The sequence below is a fragment of the Lutzomyia longipalpis genome, chromosome 2 (assembly GCF_024334085.1).
Source record: "Lutzomyia longipalpis isolate SR_M1_2022 chromosome 2, ASM2433408v1".
Taxonomy (NCBI): Eukaryota; Metazoa; Arthropoda; class Insecta; order Diptera; family Psychodidae; genus Lutzomyia; species Lutzomyia longipalpis.
In genome coordinates, this window is record NC_074708.1 from 23,740,891 (window position 1) to 23,756,490 (window position 15,600).

General features: G+C 33.1%; 3 protein-coding genes across 3 annotated transcripts; 2 read left to right on the forward strand and 1 right to left on the reverse strand.

The window, feature by feature from the left end:
- Nucleotides 1-1,832: 1,832 nt before the first annotated feature.
- Nucleotides 1,833-6,614, forward strand: LOC129789595 (voltage-dependent calcium channel subunit alpha-2/delta-3; the record flags this gene model as incomplete). Its single annotated transcript, XM_055826519.1, is given in 5 exon segments — nt 1,833-1,937; nt 2,041-2,302; nt 2,416-2,889; nt 2,967-3,288; nt 4,813-6,614. Coding segments are annotated over 5 exon segments (1,351 nt in total), but the record flags the coding sequence as incomplete, so codon positions are not given.
- A 3,251-nt stretch (nt 6,615-9,865) lies between these two features.
- Nucleotides 9,866-11,867, reverse strand: LOC129789721 (probable RNA-binding protein 19). The gene is made up of 2 exons (XM_055826737.1): nt 10,848-11,867; nt 9,866-10,028 (listed from the first exon to the last, which is right to left on the reverse strand). The coding sequence occupies exons 1-2, from the start codon at nt 11,778-11,780 to the stop codon at nt 9,942-9,944; spliced, it is 1,020 nt and encodes a 339-aa protein (XP_055682712.1). The 5' UTR covers nt 11,781-11,867; the 3' UTR covers nt 9,866-9,941.
- A 190-nt stretch (nt 11,868-12,057) lies between these two features.
- LOC129789657 (protein nessun dorma) lies at nt 12,058-14,067 on the forward strand. Its single transcript, XM_055826647.1, has 4 exons — nt 12,058-12,308; nt 12,366-13,433; nt 13,495-13,756; nt 13,829-14,067. The coding sequence occupies exons 1-4, from the start codon at nt 12,164-12,166 to the stop codon at nt 13,926-13,928; spliced, it is 1,575 nt and encodes a 524-aa protein (XP_055682622.1). The 5' UTR covers nt 12,058-12,163; the 3' UTR covers nt 13,929-14,067.
- The last annotated feature ends 1,533 nt before the right edge of the window (nt 14,068-15,600 follow it).

A 15,600-nucleotide genomic window follows, 5' to 3' on the forward strand; every position in this document is an offset into this window, starting at 1 on the left:
AAAAATTTAGCAGATCTGGAAAGGGAATTAAATTACCTTTCCAACGACTATCCATTCATCAAAATCGGTGCACTAGCGGCCGAGATGCAAGAGGTCAAAGTCAAAATTTGTGAAATCGAGAAAAATAAGCTTTTTCCTAGCTTTACCAAAATGGCTGCCAATAAATAACGGGTTAACCGATTTTCAAAAATTTGCCAGTTTTGGAAAGGTGAGAAATGTACCTTTCCAAAACTAATAAATTTTTGAAAATCGGTTAACCACAGCCGGAGATATAGCCACTTGAAATTTGCCTTCAAAAATACCCCATTTTTCCTTGCCCGGAAACTTTTTTAGGGTAGTGTATATACCACACATAGTTATTATATATATTGCAAATCGATTTGCTGTGGGTGGGCTGATGGAAAATGCATATTTGCAGTGGGAATGGGTTAAATTTGAGAAAATTCCAATGCAAGGGTTAGAGATTATTTTGCATAACTAAATATATAGTCAATAAATATTTGATTTATTGTTAGAAACTAAAATATTTTCCACATAGTTTCACTTTAATTGTTGTATAAATAAAATTAAATTTTAGTTTGTAGCAGCTAATTCCAAGAGAAATTTCCATTGCAATTTTTCATGGGTTTTAATTAAAATTTGAGAGAATTCATTTAGTAGAATGAATATAATTTAAAGGAGTAAAAGAAAATATTTTCCTGGGCCTTTTCACAGATTTCTGATTTTGTCCTAACTACTTAAAAATATTATCTTTTAGATTTTACAGCTAATTTGTTTAGAAGAATACAAAAAGCTTAGTAAACGAAAAGCTTTTAAAACAAGGGGAGTTTATCTGAAAAATAAAATATGTATTCGAGTATTCGGAAATGATTAAATTTATTTGAAACAATTCAGTATTATTCGGAATATTTAGAAAAAAATGTTTTAATTGGAAAATCAGAAAATAGTCAATGAAATTATTAAAGTAATAAAAAAAGAAAAAAAAAGACACAAAACTCTTTTAAATTTCATAAAAGTGCATGAAACCATATTCAAAATGTTATTCCCGTACGTGGAAAATGATAAAAGTGAAAAATTTAGAGAAAATATTAAAAATAACATTTTAATTCTTATTTAAATGACAATCTTTATTTAAAATTAGCAATATTAGTTAATTATTCGCAGAAGAAAAGCTATATTTATTATTTACAGATATTCGGAATAAATACCAAATATTGGCCAGATAAGCACCCCTTCTCACACCCCTTGTTAAAAATCATTTCTAAATTTTTTTTCAAAAGAAAATCATTAAAAAGTAATAATTTCAAGCTTTTCTAATTAGCAAATTTATTGGCAAATCAATACAATGTCGAAGATGAGAAAGAAAAAAAAATTGAGTGTTGCATGCTGTGTCAAAAAAAATCACATAAAAAGCACCATAAGCATTGAGTTTATAATTTTTTAATCCCTTCATGATGATGAATAAAAATGAAGATATTTTTTACTAACGAGCGCACCATTTGCACGTTTTAATTGTTTAGCCCAATCGCCACGTTAATGGCTTTGCTGCACAGGTAAAAAATGCCAAAAAAAGAACTTTAACAATGTTTTTCTCCTCCAGCACCAAATGCGATAAAAGGGATAATAATTGTGTGATTATGCGGCGACAAATTGCACACACACTGAATGCCAAAATTATCTTCAATTATTAAATTTTTCTTTGTGTGTAAATTGATAAATAAAAAAATAAATAAAAGAAATTAATCGTGCTGCATCTTGAGATGTGGCAAGAGATGTGGAAAGCAATGTAATTGGGAATCAAGAGATAATGAATTTTCTCAATATGCTTGCAGGCAAGGGTACCAAATGTTTGGGGTGACGGTGTCATTTGTGGCAACACGGTCGGGACTTTTGCGTTGGGTCGATCACATCACACATCCAGTGGACTCACCCGAACCGTAAGCAGCACTCCCCCCATATTGCAAAGCTTAATCCCCAATTCTCATTTTCATGCCACATTTAATTCGTTCTTCTTGTTTTCTCTATCTGCTACAAATGCAGACACTTCAGTGAGACCAATACCCGAGCAATGGATATGACGTGGTACAAGAGAGCCGTGGATCAGCATGCCATCGAACCGGATAGCTTTGTCTTCAGTGTGCCCTTTGACTCGGGCTACACGGGGAAGAGCAATGCCACCCTCGTAACGGCCGCTCATGCCATCTTCATCGACCACAGAGGTCACAAAGCCCCCGCAGCCGTTGTTGGGTTGCAATTTCAGCATGATTCCCTTGCGAGGCATTTCATCAACATCACCTCTGCGGTAAGTCTTGGGCAATACGCGTGGTGCAGAGAGTTGTTGGAAAATTCAAAGGAAACTGTTGAGAGTTCAAAAAAACCTCTAACATAAACCATTTAATTTATTTTAATCTTCAGTGTACGGCAGGTCCGTGTGGGAAAACATGCGCCAATGATGAATTGGATTGCTATCTTCTCGATAATCATGGCTTTGTTCTCCTGTCGGAAGATTCCGAGCACACGGGGAGATTTTTTGGGCAAATTGATGGCACAATAATGGATTCATTGGTACAAGATAGAATCTACAGGAGAGTCCCATTGATGGACTACCAGGGTGCCTGCTCAGATCGCGATAGTTCCTTCACAGCAGCTGGACCACAAGTTAAACCCCCAAAACCATTCTCATGGCTCCTTGACTATGCTCTCTCCTTTGCGGCAACATGGCTCTCCTTTATGCCAGCTCCAATTTCTACCGCATGGACACGTGGACGCTATGGGCCGGACTACAGAGAACCCGAAGATGAGGATCTCGACATGAACTACTCCGATGACTACGACAGCAATTTTGACTATCCCCCCATTGATAGTGACTTTGTAACAGCACCGGAAATTGTGAGTAGCAGAGACTTCTTTTTTTTTTTTAATTTTCTTTTCCTCCAGAGATGGCAAAATTTTCTTTTTATTTGAAGATCTTCGAGAGACCAACACAACCACCACCGAGACCCCCAACACCACCCCCAATTCCTCGTGTTGTCCCAGATCCCAACAATGCCAGGCCGTGCGATCTGAAGACGGATCTGTACATCCTGCAACCGGAGAGATTAAATAGCAGCGGGCAGAGTAATCCGCTCAAGGGGAAATTGACAAATTGTCACTCCTCGGGCTGCGAGAGGCCCTTCAGTGTCCAAAAGATCCCACACAGTAACCTCATTCTTCTCGTGGTGGACACACTATGTCCGTGCGGATCGAAACAGCTGGACATTGAGCCACAGGAAGTTACAGGCGGACGTGGTGAGTTTATATTTCGTTTTAACTAAATTAATTTGATCATTATTCCCTGCTGAATTATTTAGAGAATTTCTTGAGTTTTTTCTCGTGAACTGGGACGTAGCAAGGGGAGTGATAAAGATTTTTTTTACTTTATTTTAAAGACGTTGAAAATTGATTAAAAACCAGTTGATACCAGCTTTCAATGTATGATCATTCTTTTCTAACGTTTGAAATATTTTTGAACGTTTGACGTCTTTTTCCTAACGTTTGAAGATTTATTTTTTATACTTTGACTAAGTTTTTAAGATTAGTTTCTCTGGTTTGATTATTCTTTCCTAAACTTGACGCTTTTTTCAAACATTTCACATATTTTCCTAACGCTTGACGTTTTTTTTCTTTTGATGCTTTTTTTCCTGACGTTTGACATTTCTTTAATAGCTTTGTGCATTCTCTTTAGACGTTTGATTAATAATTTCTAAACTTTCGTATTTTTTTCCGTCTTTGACGATTCTTTTCTAACAAAAAGACAAATTTTTGAACGTTTGACGTTTCTTTCCTAACGTTTGATGATTTATTTTATGATCTTTGATGATTTTTTCCTGCCTTTGACACTTCTTTTCTATATTTGACGATTTTTTTACTAAAGTTTGAAGATTAGCTTTTAAGGTTTGATTATTCTTTCCTACATTAGATGCTTTTTTTTCTAACATTTGACATATTTTCTGAACGCTTGACGTTTTTTGTTTTTTAACTTTGATGCTTCTTTTTTGACGTTTGACGTTTCTTTTATATCTTTAACAGTTCTTTTCTTACGTTTCATGATTTATTTCTAAGAATTTGATGAGTCTTTTCTAACAATTGTCGATATATTTCTATGCTTTTATGATTCCTTCCTAATTTTGACACCTTCTTTTTACAGTTTGACATAATTTAAATATTTGATGTTTCTTTACTTTCTGTGAGAATTCTTTTAAGAGGTTTAATTATTAATTTCCAAGCTTTTAGTAATTTTTTTCTGTCTTTGACGATTCTTTTCTAACATTTGACATATTTTTATACGTTTGATGATTCCTTGCTAATTTTGATGCTTTTTTTCTAATATTTCACAAGTTTTCTTAACGCTTGACGTATTTTATTGTTCAAAGTTAGACATTTTTGGTTGTTTTAGAATTGAAGTTCCTTTTTTACAGTTTTTAATGTAGTTTTTAGCTTGAAGAAAAATTAATTTGATCTCTAAAGAGAAGCCTGAACTTTCTGAATTATAAGGGGTGTTTTAAACACCCAAACAACCTCCCTGGCTACGCCCTGCTGTTGAAGAAGCTTCTTTAAAGCCTCTTTCTTTAAAGAAATCCTTAAAAAATATGTTTTGTCTTCAAATTTTTCAACAATCACAATTACAAGGATTAATAAATTAAATTTTCTGTGATAATCTCCGATAAACTCATTGAGAGACAAGAAAAATAATCTAAAAGAATAAAAAACGCGGAGAAAGGTAAAATGAAGCATTTCGAGCAGTTTATAATTTGTAATTTGAATCTTCCGCAGGTGCTTGTGGTACGAGGCGACAGGCGAAGGAGAATCTCCCGCGGCAGCGACCGCACAAGTGCATAAATTACCATCCGGAAGAGACGGTGATTCAGCAGTGTGGCCATGCCACGAGGCAGGTAATTAATGCATCCCTCCTGTCTACAATTTTCACCTTCACCCTTCTGTGGACCGTGACGCACGTGTGATTCCAGGTGTACTGAATCCACCCACACAAATAATAAGGACAAGTGTGTATAAAAAAAGAGTTATTTAACGTTTGAAAGAAAATTTAGCAAAGAGCTAAAAAAATAGAAGAAAAAAAAACCAAACAAAAAATCACGAACGGGTTCTATTTAGTTTTACTACCGAAACATCGATGGTATAAGAGTTTAAAATGTAAAATGAAATTTAAAAAAATGTAATTCTTAAGATGAAATAAGGGGGTGGTTTTCAAATGAATTTCAAGAGAAAATGCAAAATAAAGAAACCCCCAAAAAGCAAAAAAAGTGGAGAAAATGTAAAGATTAAGAGGTATTGAAAGAAGTAAAAGAAAAAAATGTTAATTTAAAAAGAAAAAAAATGTGGTACCTTTATTGTATGACTGACTGTCTACTATTTACAATAAATTAAAAGAAAAAAGAGAAAAGAAAATGAATAAAAAATTGACGAACAATAAATGTGTGAATGAATTAAATTAATTATACATTTTCAATTATGTGTGAACATGATGTGCAACAAAAAACCCAAAATCTTGAAAGAAAATTGAAAATTTTTAATAAAAAAAAATTGTGTGGTCATGAACTTTTAATCTCTCTTTAATTTTTAAGAGGAAGATTAAATTAAATGAAAAAAACGCGCGAGAACAAAGTTAATTAATTTGTGAGACAATAAAAGGACAAAAAACAAATGGAAACAATTAGAGAAAATCAATTAAAAAAAATTGAAGGAATTTTTCTTCATTAAAAAAAAGAAAATTAGTAGAAATTAAATTTCTATAAAAAATAAATTAGATTTCTAAGTTATCGGGTCGGGGTAAGTTAGTTACACACAAAAATTGTATTTATTAAGTAAAATAAATTTACATTTTATTGAATATGTTTTGCACTCTGTAAAAAAAAATTTAAAAGGCAACCACGCATTCAATGGCCATTTGAGCTCTTTATCGATTGAGCCCTGCGGCGCATTGAATACCGATTAGGTGGGAAAAAAATCGCAGCATTAGAGCATGTTTTAATAAATAAAATTTAATTGTAATAAGTGAAAATTTAGTCAAAATAAATAATAAATTAAATTACTTTTAGTCCAATTCGTCGCGGTGACAAATTGATTTTTAAATGAAAAAAAAAACTCATTTTCAGAATCGAAATGAATTTTTTTGAAATAAATGAAAATTAAAAAGAAAATCTCTCCGCCAAAATGAAAATAAAAATTTAAGCGGGAACGCGAAGAAAAATATGTTTAAAAAATACAGGGCTTAATATTGGAGTAAATAAGATTTTAGTTAAAGACAAAAATTTAAAAAAAGAAAAAGCAAAATTCGACGAATAAAAGAATCTCTTGACGCACACAAAATTGGCCACAAATTCTTCAAAAAAATAATTATTAATTTTTGCAGTGAAATAGAAAAGGTGGAACACACAAGAGATACGATCCTGTATGACAATTTTTAAAAGAAATGAAATTGAAGAGAAGAAATTGTTACTGTAAATATATTTGATGACGTACGGAGAAAGAGAAAATAATGTTAAGGAGATTTTAAGGAAATCTAATAGTGAAAAAAAGGAATGTTTCAGCGAAATGAGGATAATTTGATGTGATGTGTTAAAGGAAAAAAATCAGAATCATCCAAAACACTGAGCAGAGAGAATTTGAATTTTTTTAAGGAAAAATTTTTCTAAAAAAAAAATCTGCAAATTTTTAATTATAACTAATTAATTAGATTTAGCAAAAAATGGATGGAACAGTATAAAGCGAAAGAACGGTAAGTAAAACTTACGGGCTGTGATTCTTTCTTTGTCAGTGAAATGTGAAGATGGCTGAAAATTGAGGATGGGCAAATTTTGAGGAGAGACTTACTCGCGAGCCGAATCACAGCCAACGCGCTGAAATTTTGAAGAAAGTCTGAATCGTGGAGGGCGTTGGCTGTGATTCGGCTCACGAGTGAGTCTCTCCTCAAAATTTGCCCCTCCTCAATTTTCAGCCATCTTCACATTTCACTGACAAAGAAAGAATCACAGCCCGTAAGTTTTACTTACCGTTCTTTCGCTTTATACTGTTCCATCCATGCTATATTTAATTTTTATCTTTGCAGTTTATATATATTTATCTTTGCATTTTTATATGTATATATATAATGTATACATATATCTATGCATTTATATATATTTTATTTTATTTTATATGTGTATATATAAAACGCCCCGCTTCGCGGGGCGTTGGACTTATGCAACTCAAGATATGACATGTAAACTTTAAAACGCGATATCTCCGGAACGGCTACATAGATTTTCTTCATTTTTGGCATGGTGATAGATACTATAGTCAACTATAACATATTAAAATATGAAGCAATTCTATAAAGCGGTGCTCGAGATATTCATCGAAAACTCATCGAAAATTTTGTTTTCGATTTTAGCACCACTTGCGGACATTTTTTGAACTTGCGATGTTCCGAGCAGTTGTAGGGCTCGTTAATATCTTTCATTTGAGCCCAAGTTGATCAAAATCGGTCAAGCCGTTCTCGAGTTATGGCCGATTTTCGATGAAAAATTGTGGCGGCCATATTGGCTAAACGGCTTGGCCGATTTTCGAAAATGAGGTATCGTTGGAAAGGTCTAGATGGCCCCTACAACATATCAAAATTTCAGACTTCTAGCTATAATAGGGACTGAGATATAGCGAAAACAAAATTTAGGGGTTATTCAAAATGGCGGACGGGGGGGTGGGGGGTAAAATTTGACATCATAATCAGACGTCTTCCGGTCGATATTTAAACTTTGCCGTTGACCGCATGTCTCTATCTATCACCGTTCTCTTGTAATTTAGCGAAAGGTTCCGGCCGGCCGGCCGGACGGCCGGACGGCCGGACGGACGGACGGACCGATTTTTGGCGCATACGTTTTTTGGAATGTGGGGACCCTAATTCGTGCTCATCCCAAGTTTGAGCCCGATCTGACGACTTTGCATTTTTGAGTGTACACAGAAGCTGTGCTTCTTTTAAGAAAGAATCACAGCTAAAAAAAGCGTAAAAATAAATTTTTAATTTTAAAATTGAACCTCAAAAATCACAAATTTTTAAAGAATATTAAAAATTCTTGCAAAAGATATTTAAAGATTTTTTTTAATCTTCTGCACAGAATTTTAGACATTTCCTAATTTTTTTCTTCTTTAAAATATTACAAATGGAATCCTTTTTGGCTGAAGCAAACACTGTACAGAGTCTTCCATTAAAAAAAAGTAAAGAAAAGGTGAGATTTAAGGATATTAAAAAAAATATTATAGTGTGAGAAAGAAAGGAATAATGAGAGATATTATTGATTTTCAAAAGAAAAAAATCTTAATTATATTTGAGAGAAAACATGAAAGACATTAATTAAACAACAAAAAAATATTATTAAAAATTTCTAATGAAAAAAAAAAAACTTCGCGAAGCGTCAGACAGCAAAAGAAAACAATTTACATTATACAGATTATACTATTGCTATTATACAATATTACCAATTATACATATTTACAAAATACATATTTAAAAAAAATGAAAACTCACATAACAGATCACTATATACAAATTCAAAAATTTAACAAAATAATAATTATTTCTATTTTATTTAATTTCTCGCAATAAAAAACAGACGATAAGACTTTTGCACTCTGCAAATTTTGCTTTTCTTTTTTTTTTAACTTTTATTATTCCAACGCTAATTATGAGATTTTTCTTTTCTTCATACAGACACACACGAATAGAAAAAAAATACTTTTCTTGTTTAGAACAAACAAAAATATTTATAAAAATAAATAAATAAATCTTGCACAAAGAGAAACAAGAATAAAAACACATTTTTTGATTATTGCAAAGTTATAGGTGATTGATGGGGGTTGTAACATTTTAAGAAATGAAGAAAAAACACAGAAAATTAAGAAAAAAATACACTAAATAAAGAAAGAAAAAAAACTAGACACCAACTAATAAGAAAATTTCCTGAACACACAAACACACACAAAAAAAATTAGATAGAAATTCAATATTGAAGGAAAAGTATCAGTATTCTAATGTAATTAATTAAAAAAAAAATGAAAAGAAAAATGAGAAGAAAAATACGAAAGAGAAATAAATTGTTGTGAAAAAGATAATTTTTTCAAATTTTCAGAGAGAACAAATCACTTTTTTTCAATAATTGTAAAATTGAAAATCCTCAAATATTCTCAATTTTTCTATAAACATTTTTGCCGTAAAAATAATTGTTTTTTCCTTCTAAATAGAACAAAATCCTCTTTAAATTGAAAGAATCCAAAAAAAAAGAAAACTTTGTGAAAATCATATCAAAGAAAAATTTAATTCAGAAACTACGAAAAAAACGCAAACTAAAGGATCAATTGAAATCATATCTACATGTAAAGAAGTTCTTATAGGAGAAGAGAAATTAAGAGAAAAACAGCTTAATTGCTACCTACCAAGAAAAAACTAAGGACAAGACCGATATTGCACTCAAAGTGCAATGAAAAAAAAGTTAATGTTTTTTGCGAAAACCCACCCAAATAATATTAATAAAATGAAAAAAAGAAAAACAGTCTAAAAAAATGGGAAAAAATGAAGAAAAAAAAACTTTGCAGAATTATTAAAAAAGAAAAAATAAGAAAAATCCTCATTCAAAGATTTTCCATCGTTTTAATGCAAAAATCAGAGCATTTTAGTGTCACCGTAAATTAAGCTAAAAGGCATTCAACATCAACTTCTTAAATGTGAAAAAAAAACAGTCTAATTGTGTTTGAGAAAAAAAACGTGGTCAAGTCACTTCACACATTTTAGAGAAGAGATCAGAAAATTATAAATTAAAAAATAAAAGTATTGTAATTATAGGAAAAATCTTTTATTTCACAATTTTTTTTTTCATTTAATAATCTGTACAATTTGTGGCAAGATTCGTCGGTTAGGGAAACGTATTTTGAGATTTCTTCAATGCCTTTCCCAGTTTGGATGATCGAGTGATTTCCGAGTAGAAATACTGATGAAAGACCTTTAAGAAAAATTAGGAAGAATTTTTATTTTTTGCAAAAAAGTTTTATTTAAATTGTTTAATGTTTTCTCAATTCTTTATTTTACTAAATATTTTTTTATGCAGTATATGAAAAAAATTTATATATTAATGAATGCGGAAACGAAAAATCGATTATGAATTGAAACGTTGGGTGAAAACTAGTTAGAAAGACTTAATATTTCTTAAGTTTTCATAAGATTCTTTAGGTTTCCTTAAGAATGTCTTGAATTTTCATAAGATTTCTTAAGATTACTTATAAAGAAATTTAAGATTTTCAAGAAATCCTAATTTTTGCTGAAGAAAACTTAAGAATCTTAAATATTTGTTAAGAAATCTTATGAAAATTTGCGACATTCTTAAAGAAACTTAAAGAATCCTCAATTAAAAATTAAAGAAACTTGAAGAATCTTAAAGATACTAAAGAATCTTAAAGAAAGCAAAAGAATCTTAAAGTAAACTTTAAGAATCTTATAAAAACTTAAGACATTCTTAAAGAAACTTAAAAAATTCTAAAGAAATTTAAAGAATCCTCAAGAATCCTAAAAAATCACAAAGAAACTTTAAGAAACCTAAAGAATCTTAAAAAAAACTTAAAGAATCTTATGAAATCTTATGAAAACTTAAGGCCTCCTTAAAGAATCCTAAAGAAACTTAAAGGATCTTAAAGAAACCTAAAGAATCTTCAAGAATCTTAAAAAAAAACTTTAAAAATCTCACAAAATCATGTTTAATTAACCGCAATTTCTTTAAATCGAATCTTAAAAGCAAATTCTTTAATAAAAAGTTGTCAAAACTTACCTTGAGGCAGGCTAGTCGTCGCATGAGCTGATCATTGGTATTTGGGACTCTATTGAGGACGTTGATGAGGGCTTTGTACTGCGATTGGAATGGGATTGTGGGATTTCTGTATGAGATAATCTTCTCGAATTTCACCACAGCCTCCATGGGTTTCAGTGTGCTCTTCCTGCGTGACGATCCTGAGGCCTGTGGCGTTAGTTGAGGCACTTCCTGGACTTCCTGCGGGGGATCCTCATTCACGCAGTACATGATATTCTCTCCGGTGTCTTCCTCATCCTCCTCCTTGTCATCTTCTGAGGATTTATTTGAAGGAGTTTGTTGTGATTCGAGGAAATGCATACGGAGCTGTGGGAATTCCGCCAGGGCATCCTGATTCTCATCCATAAAATCGCTGGCATACTTTGGCCGGCGAGAGGGTTTTTCAGGCACGGGTGCATCATCTTCTGCATGCGCCCTGGCTGATTCTGTGTCCTTCCCGAGACGTATCTTCTTCTGCAAATCACGTTTTTTGTCCTCATAGCTCTCATTGTCCTTCTCATCCTCGTAGTAGACACTCTGTCGTCTCTGGCGGGTTTTTACGGAAGCACAGATGCTACTCGCATACGATCCATCATTGTTGAAGCTTGAAAAGGTCTTCCGGCGGCGACGAATCTTCTTGGGAGCTGGAAGGGCATCTACCTGTGGCTCTCGAGCTGTTTCCACTGATTCCTGAGAGTCTTTTGCCTCTTTTTCCAGGTCTTGTGTTTCTTGATTCTCCTCTGGGTCATCTGGGAGGATCATTTCTTCTGTTTCACGTTTTTCCTCACACTCTGTTGCTTCCAAGCTTTTCATCTCTTCCGATTCCTCCGTTTCCACAGCTTCCGGAAGGTCCATTACTAGATCTCCATCCTCTGGAGTTTCATCCATTTTTGAATCTTCTAAATTTGACGACATTCCTTGAGATTTTCCTTTCCTTCCTTTGTTTTTCTCACAATAAAACTTTTCTGGACTGGAATATAAACATAAACAAGAGTCTTGCGCATGAGAAATTTGAGGTTACTTCCGCTTCTTGTTTTTTTTTTTCATTTTAAATTTTCTTTTATATTAAATTTAGTTAATTTTCTGTTAAATTTAATAATACAATAAGTTTTATTAAAGAATAATTGAAAGAAATCAGAAAAAAAAGAAATGATAAATGAAAAATTAGCCGGCATTCATAGTATGTGCACGCCCCTGGAAATTTCCCATCAAGTTTGAGTAAAGTTCGTTTGTGAGACGCCAAAATTTCCAATTTCCTGCCAAAAAAAGTATTTAATTTGCAAATCTCCGGCTACAGGATGGAAGTTTACGAATTCACAAAGACCTACGAGGAGAGGTATCATGAGATTCAGCGTGTTTTCCAGAAGAAGGACAATCCCATTCCAGCATCGCGAGTTCGTTTGGAATTTCTCATTTTCCTGGAAAAGTTCTTCAACATTCCAGGTAAGGATACCACAGATTGTCTCTCCAGGGAGTATTCTTAATTTTTGTGCTCATCAGAATGGCAGGCCTTGTGGAAAATCCCACGATTTCGCTGCGAGAAGATGAACTTGAAATTCCCATCAAATATTCTGGGTTTGGTGTCATCGGTGGACTTTACAACCGGCATTGGGAAGTTTTCCCCATGTGTGGATGATTTGCCGGAAAATGAGGAACTCGAGGAGGAGTACAATGTGCCAATTGAGCAGCTGTGGGTGAGCATGGAGCAGGATGATCCGAAATTCAAAGCTGACGAAGCAGCTGAAGCCATTGATGCTTTCCGGTACTTCCTCACGTACATTTGGCTCCCCTGGGATGCTCAGGAGTCCGATCATGTGGACTATTTCGGCAAATTTGTCCTCATGCGCCTCCAAATGCTGTGTGACATGAAAACCGGGAAGATTCGTCGCTCAACAGCTGCTCACATCCGGGAACTTCTCGTTGAGACACGTCGCCTGAGTGAAATACGGGATATTGTGCAGGAAGATGAGCCCTCAGAGGAGCTGCCCAAAGTGGAGATTCTCGTGAAGATCAATGCACAGCTGAATCTCCTGCAGGCGAAGCTGACAATGCTGCAGGATGCCTCCCTGAGAGAAATCTACGAAGCAGCTCATCTGGATATTCCTGATAAATATGATTTTATCATTGTTACGGAGTCTCAGGATAGATTATCCGATATTCTCGGGCATGTGGGGAATATTGATTCCGGGAGATTCTGCAATACCCTCCAGAATGCTCTGATGTCCTCAAATGCAAGCGATAGGATCTACATTGGCTCAGGGAAGCACACAATTGGCTTCCGGGAGTATTTCAATAGTTCCGGATCAATTTGTGGTGTGAAGAAACTTGAGAATGTGCCCGAAAGAACGGAGGGTGGTCTCAAACCACAGGATGTACCAATTGTATGCTCAGAGATGCAGGATCACTTCCTGTTTGTCTGCAATGGGGAGTTTACCTTTGAAAATATCCTCTTTGACTGCAGCAACGTCAAGTACGGCTTCATCTGTCAGGATCAGGCCAAGCTCACCCTCCGGAATTGCATTATTCGCGGCAATATGAGGCAGAGTGAATGCGGAATTGATCTTAAGGGTAAGCTCGGATTTATGCTGCTTCCCCCTGATCTTGTAACAATATAACTCTTCCTTTGCAGGCAGTGGATCAGCCATCCTGGAGAATTGTCTCATCATCGACTGTTTCTACGGGATTGGCATGAAGAGTGGCACAAAAGTCGATCTAATCGGCACGGATATTGTTCGATGTGAATATGGGATCTTCCTGGAGGATGACTGTGATGTTACCCTTGAGAATTCCAACTTCCGCGAATGCACAAATTTCGGGATTTATCTGGAGAACGTGAAATGCAACGGCGAGATTGATGAGCGAGAATTTAGCGATCTTGCCGATCTTCAGTGGTTTGTTAACCCTTTTAATCAACGAATTATTTTCAATTTTTATTATTAAATTTTTATTTAATTTTTTTTCAGTCTTCCGGGCTTCCAGATTTCCGGAAATTGTGCAGGAAATGCCCTAATTGAAGCGGAAAAGATGGATGTGGAAGTTGTGGATGTTACTGGGGATGATTGAGGGACTTGTTGCATTCCGGAAGTTGCTTGTAAATTGATTGAAAATCTATTTTTTTTTATTCGGAATTTATGTTACGTACTAATGCTAGTTGATATTATGTGAAGAATTTTAAAAGAAATATATTATTTTTTCATTAAAATGTTTTTTTTTTCTGTTTTAAAGGAGTTCATGCACTGATCATGTAAAAACTTCCTCTATCGCAGAACAATTTTGAAACATTTCATCTTGTAGAGAATCAAAAAACATTGAAAAATTGCGAGAAAAACTTCACAATTTCCACTGAGATCGCATAAAAAATAAATCAAATAAAGATTGCAAAAAACGTTCAGCGTCAAAAATCTTTTATTTCTATTTCATGAACTTTTATCGTAAAAGTCGTCAAAAGAATCTTTTATAAGATAAAAAAATATTTTACGCAAAATATCGATTTTTTTTGTAATAAATTTTTTATCAGTTTGGATAAAACCTTTGAAATGATCATTACAAATTATTCCACAAAATTGTTAAGAATTTATTGAATGCATGATGGGCAGAATTAGTTTTTTTTTAATTATTTGTTTATTTAATAAATAAATTATTTAGTTATTAAGTTAATAATCAGTAAAAACTAAACAAAAACATGATTTTGCTTTCATAATTTTAGTTTAGTTTGAGATCATTTTCTGTCAGATTCATAATTTTACACATCATCAAACGGCATAAAATAGCTTAAAACGCTTATAGAAGGACTTCTAAAACTCACTTTCATCATAAAAGAAAAAACTCGATAAAAACATTCACCCTGAATACCAATTTTATTTTATTTTTTATGGTGATTACCAAAATTACGTTTTATCATAAAAATAAAAGATTTTTTTTACGCTGAATATGGCCCTTAGTGCATATAAAATTGAAATTCCTTGTAGCGGATTAACATGTAAGAAGTTTAGCTATCAACTAGAATCAATATTTCAGGTGAAAAATCATTGGAAATGTCGGAAAATTACACTGACTTAATTTACCCCACTGGTGACTTTTACTCGCTGATTTTGAAGAAAATCGAAAGTGAAAGGGTTCAGAATAACCTAAAAAACTCACATTTCCCGGGGAGATAGATAAAAATGGTCTGAGACAAAGTTGTAGGCCGGGAAATTTCCTATGAAAATGAATTATCGAGGAAAATTTCTTGCCGTCTATTGCTGTTCCAACATTAGGTGAGTACAAAAATTAAAAACCCAAAAAATAAAAACAAACTTTCTACATAAACTTATATTTTATTTATTATGTTTCTTCTATCATTTTCATCATGTTTTGGTGTGTAGTAATTGGACAATTTATTCCTTTTTTTTTGAGAACTCACAATTAATTTATGAACCATTAAATTTATGTATATAATATTTTTTTACATTACAAATTCCTAATTCATTACATTGAATAATATATCACTACAGAAATTACTTTGACTTGCTAAAATACAGCAGTTTGGTATACGTAATACAAAAAATACTTGGGTTCTACGTGATGCATTGAATCCTCTGCAATTTTCTTTACTTGCATCAATACTCATTTAATTGAGGAGATTCATTCATTTCCTTTTGAGATTCAAAATTAAATGTTTTTTTTTTGCTTTGAAGCATTTTAAGTGGACTACAGTGTTTTTGTTCTTTAATGCATTAATATTTTGTTTCTTTTT

Bases quoted from the DNA above. Each gene is read 5' to 3' on its own strand.
- LOC129789721 (XM_055826737.1), bottom strand. From the start codon at position 11,780: ATGTCGTCAAATTTAGAAGATTCAAAAATGGATGAAACTCCAGAGGAT. The intron at 10,029-10,847 runs GTAAGTTTTGAC...TTTTTCTTAAAG, and splicing joins GACGACTAGCCTGCCTCAAG to GTCTTTCATCAGTATTTCTA.
- LOC129789657 (XM_055826647.1), top strand. From the start codon at position 12,164: ATGGAAGTTTACGAATTCACAAAGACCTACGAGGAGAGGTATCATGAG. The intron at 12,309-12,365 runs GTAAGGATACCA...TGTGCTCATCAG, and splicing joins AAAGTTCTTCAACATTCCAG to AATGGCAGGCCTTGTGGAAA. The intron at 13,434-13,494 runs GTAAGCTCGGAT...CTTCCTTTGCAG, and splicing joins ATGCGGAATTGATCTTAAGG to GCAGTGGATCAGCCATCCTG.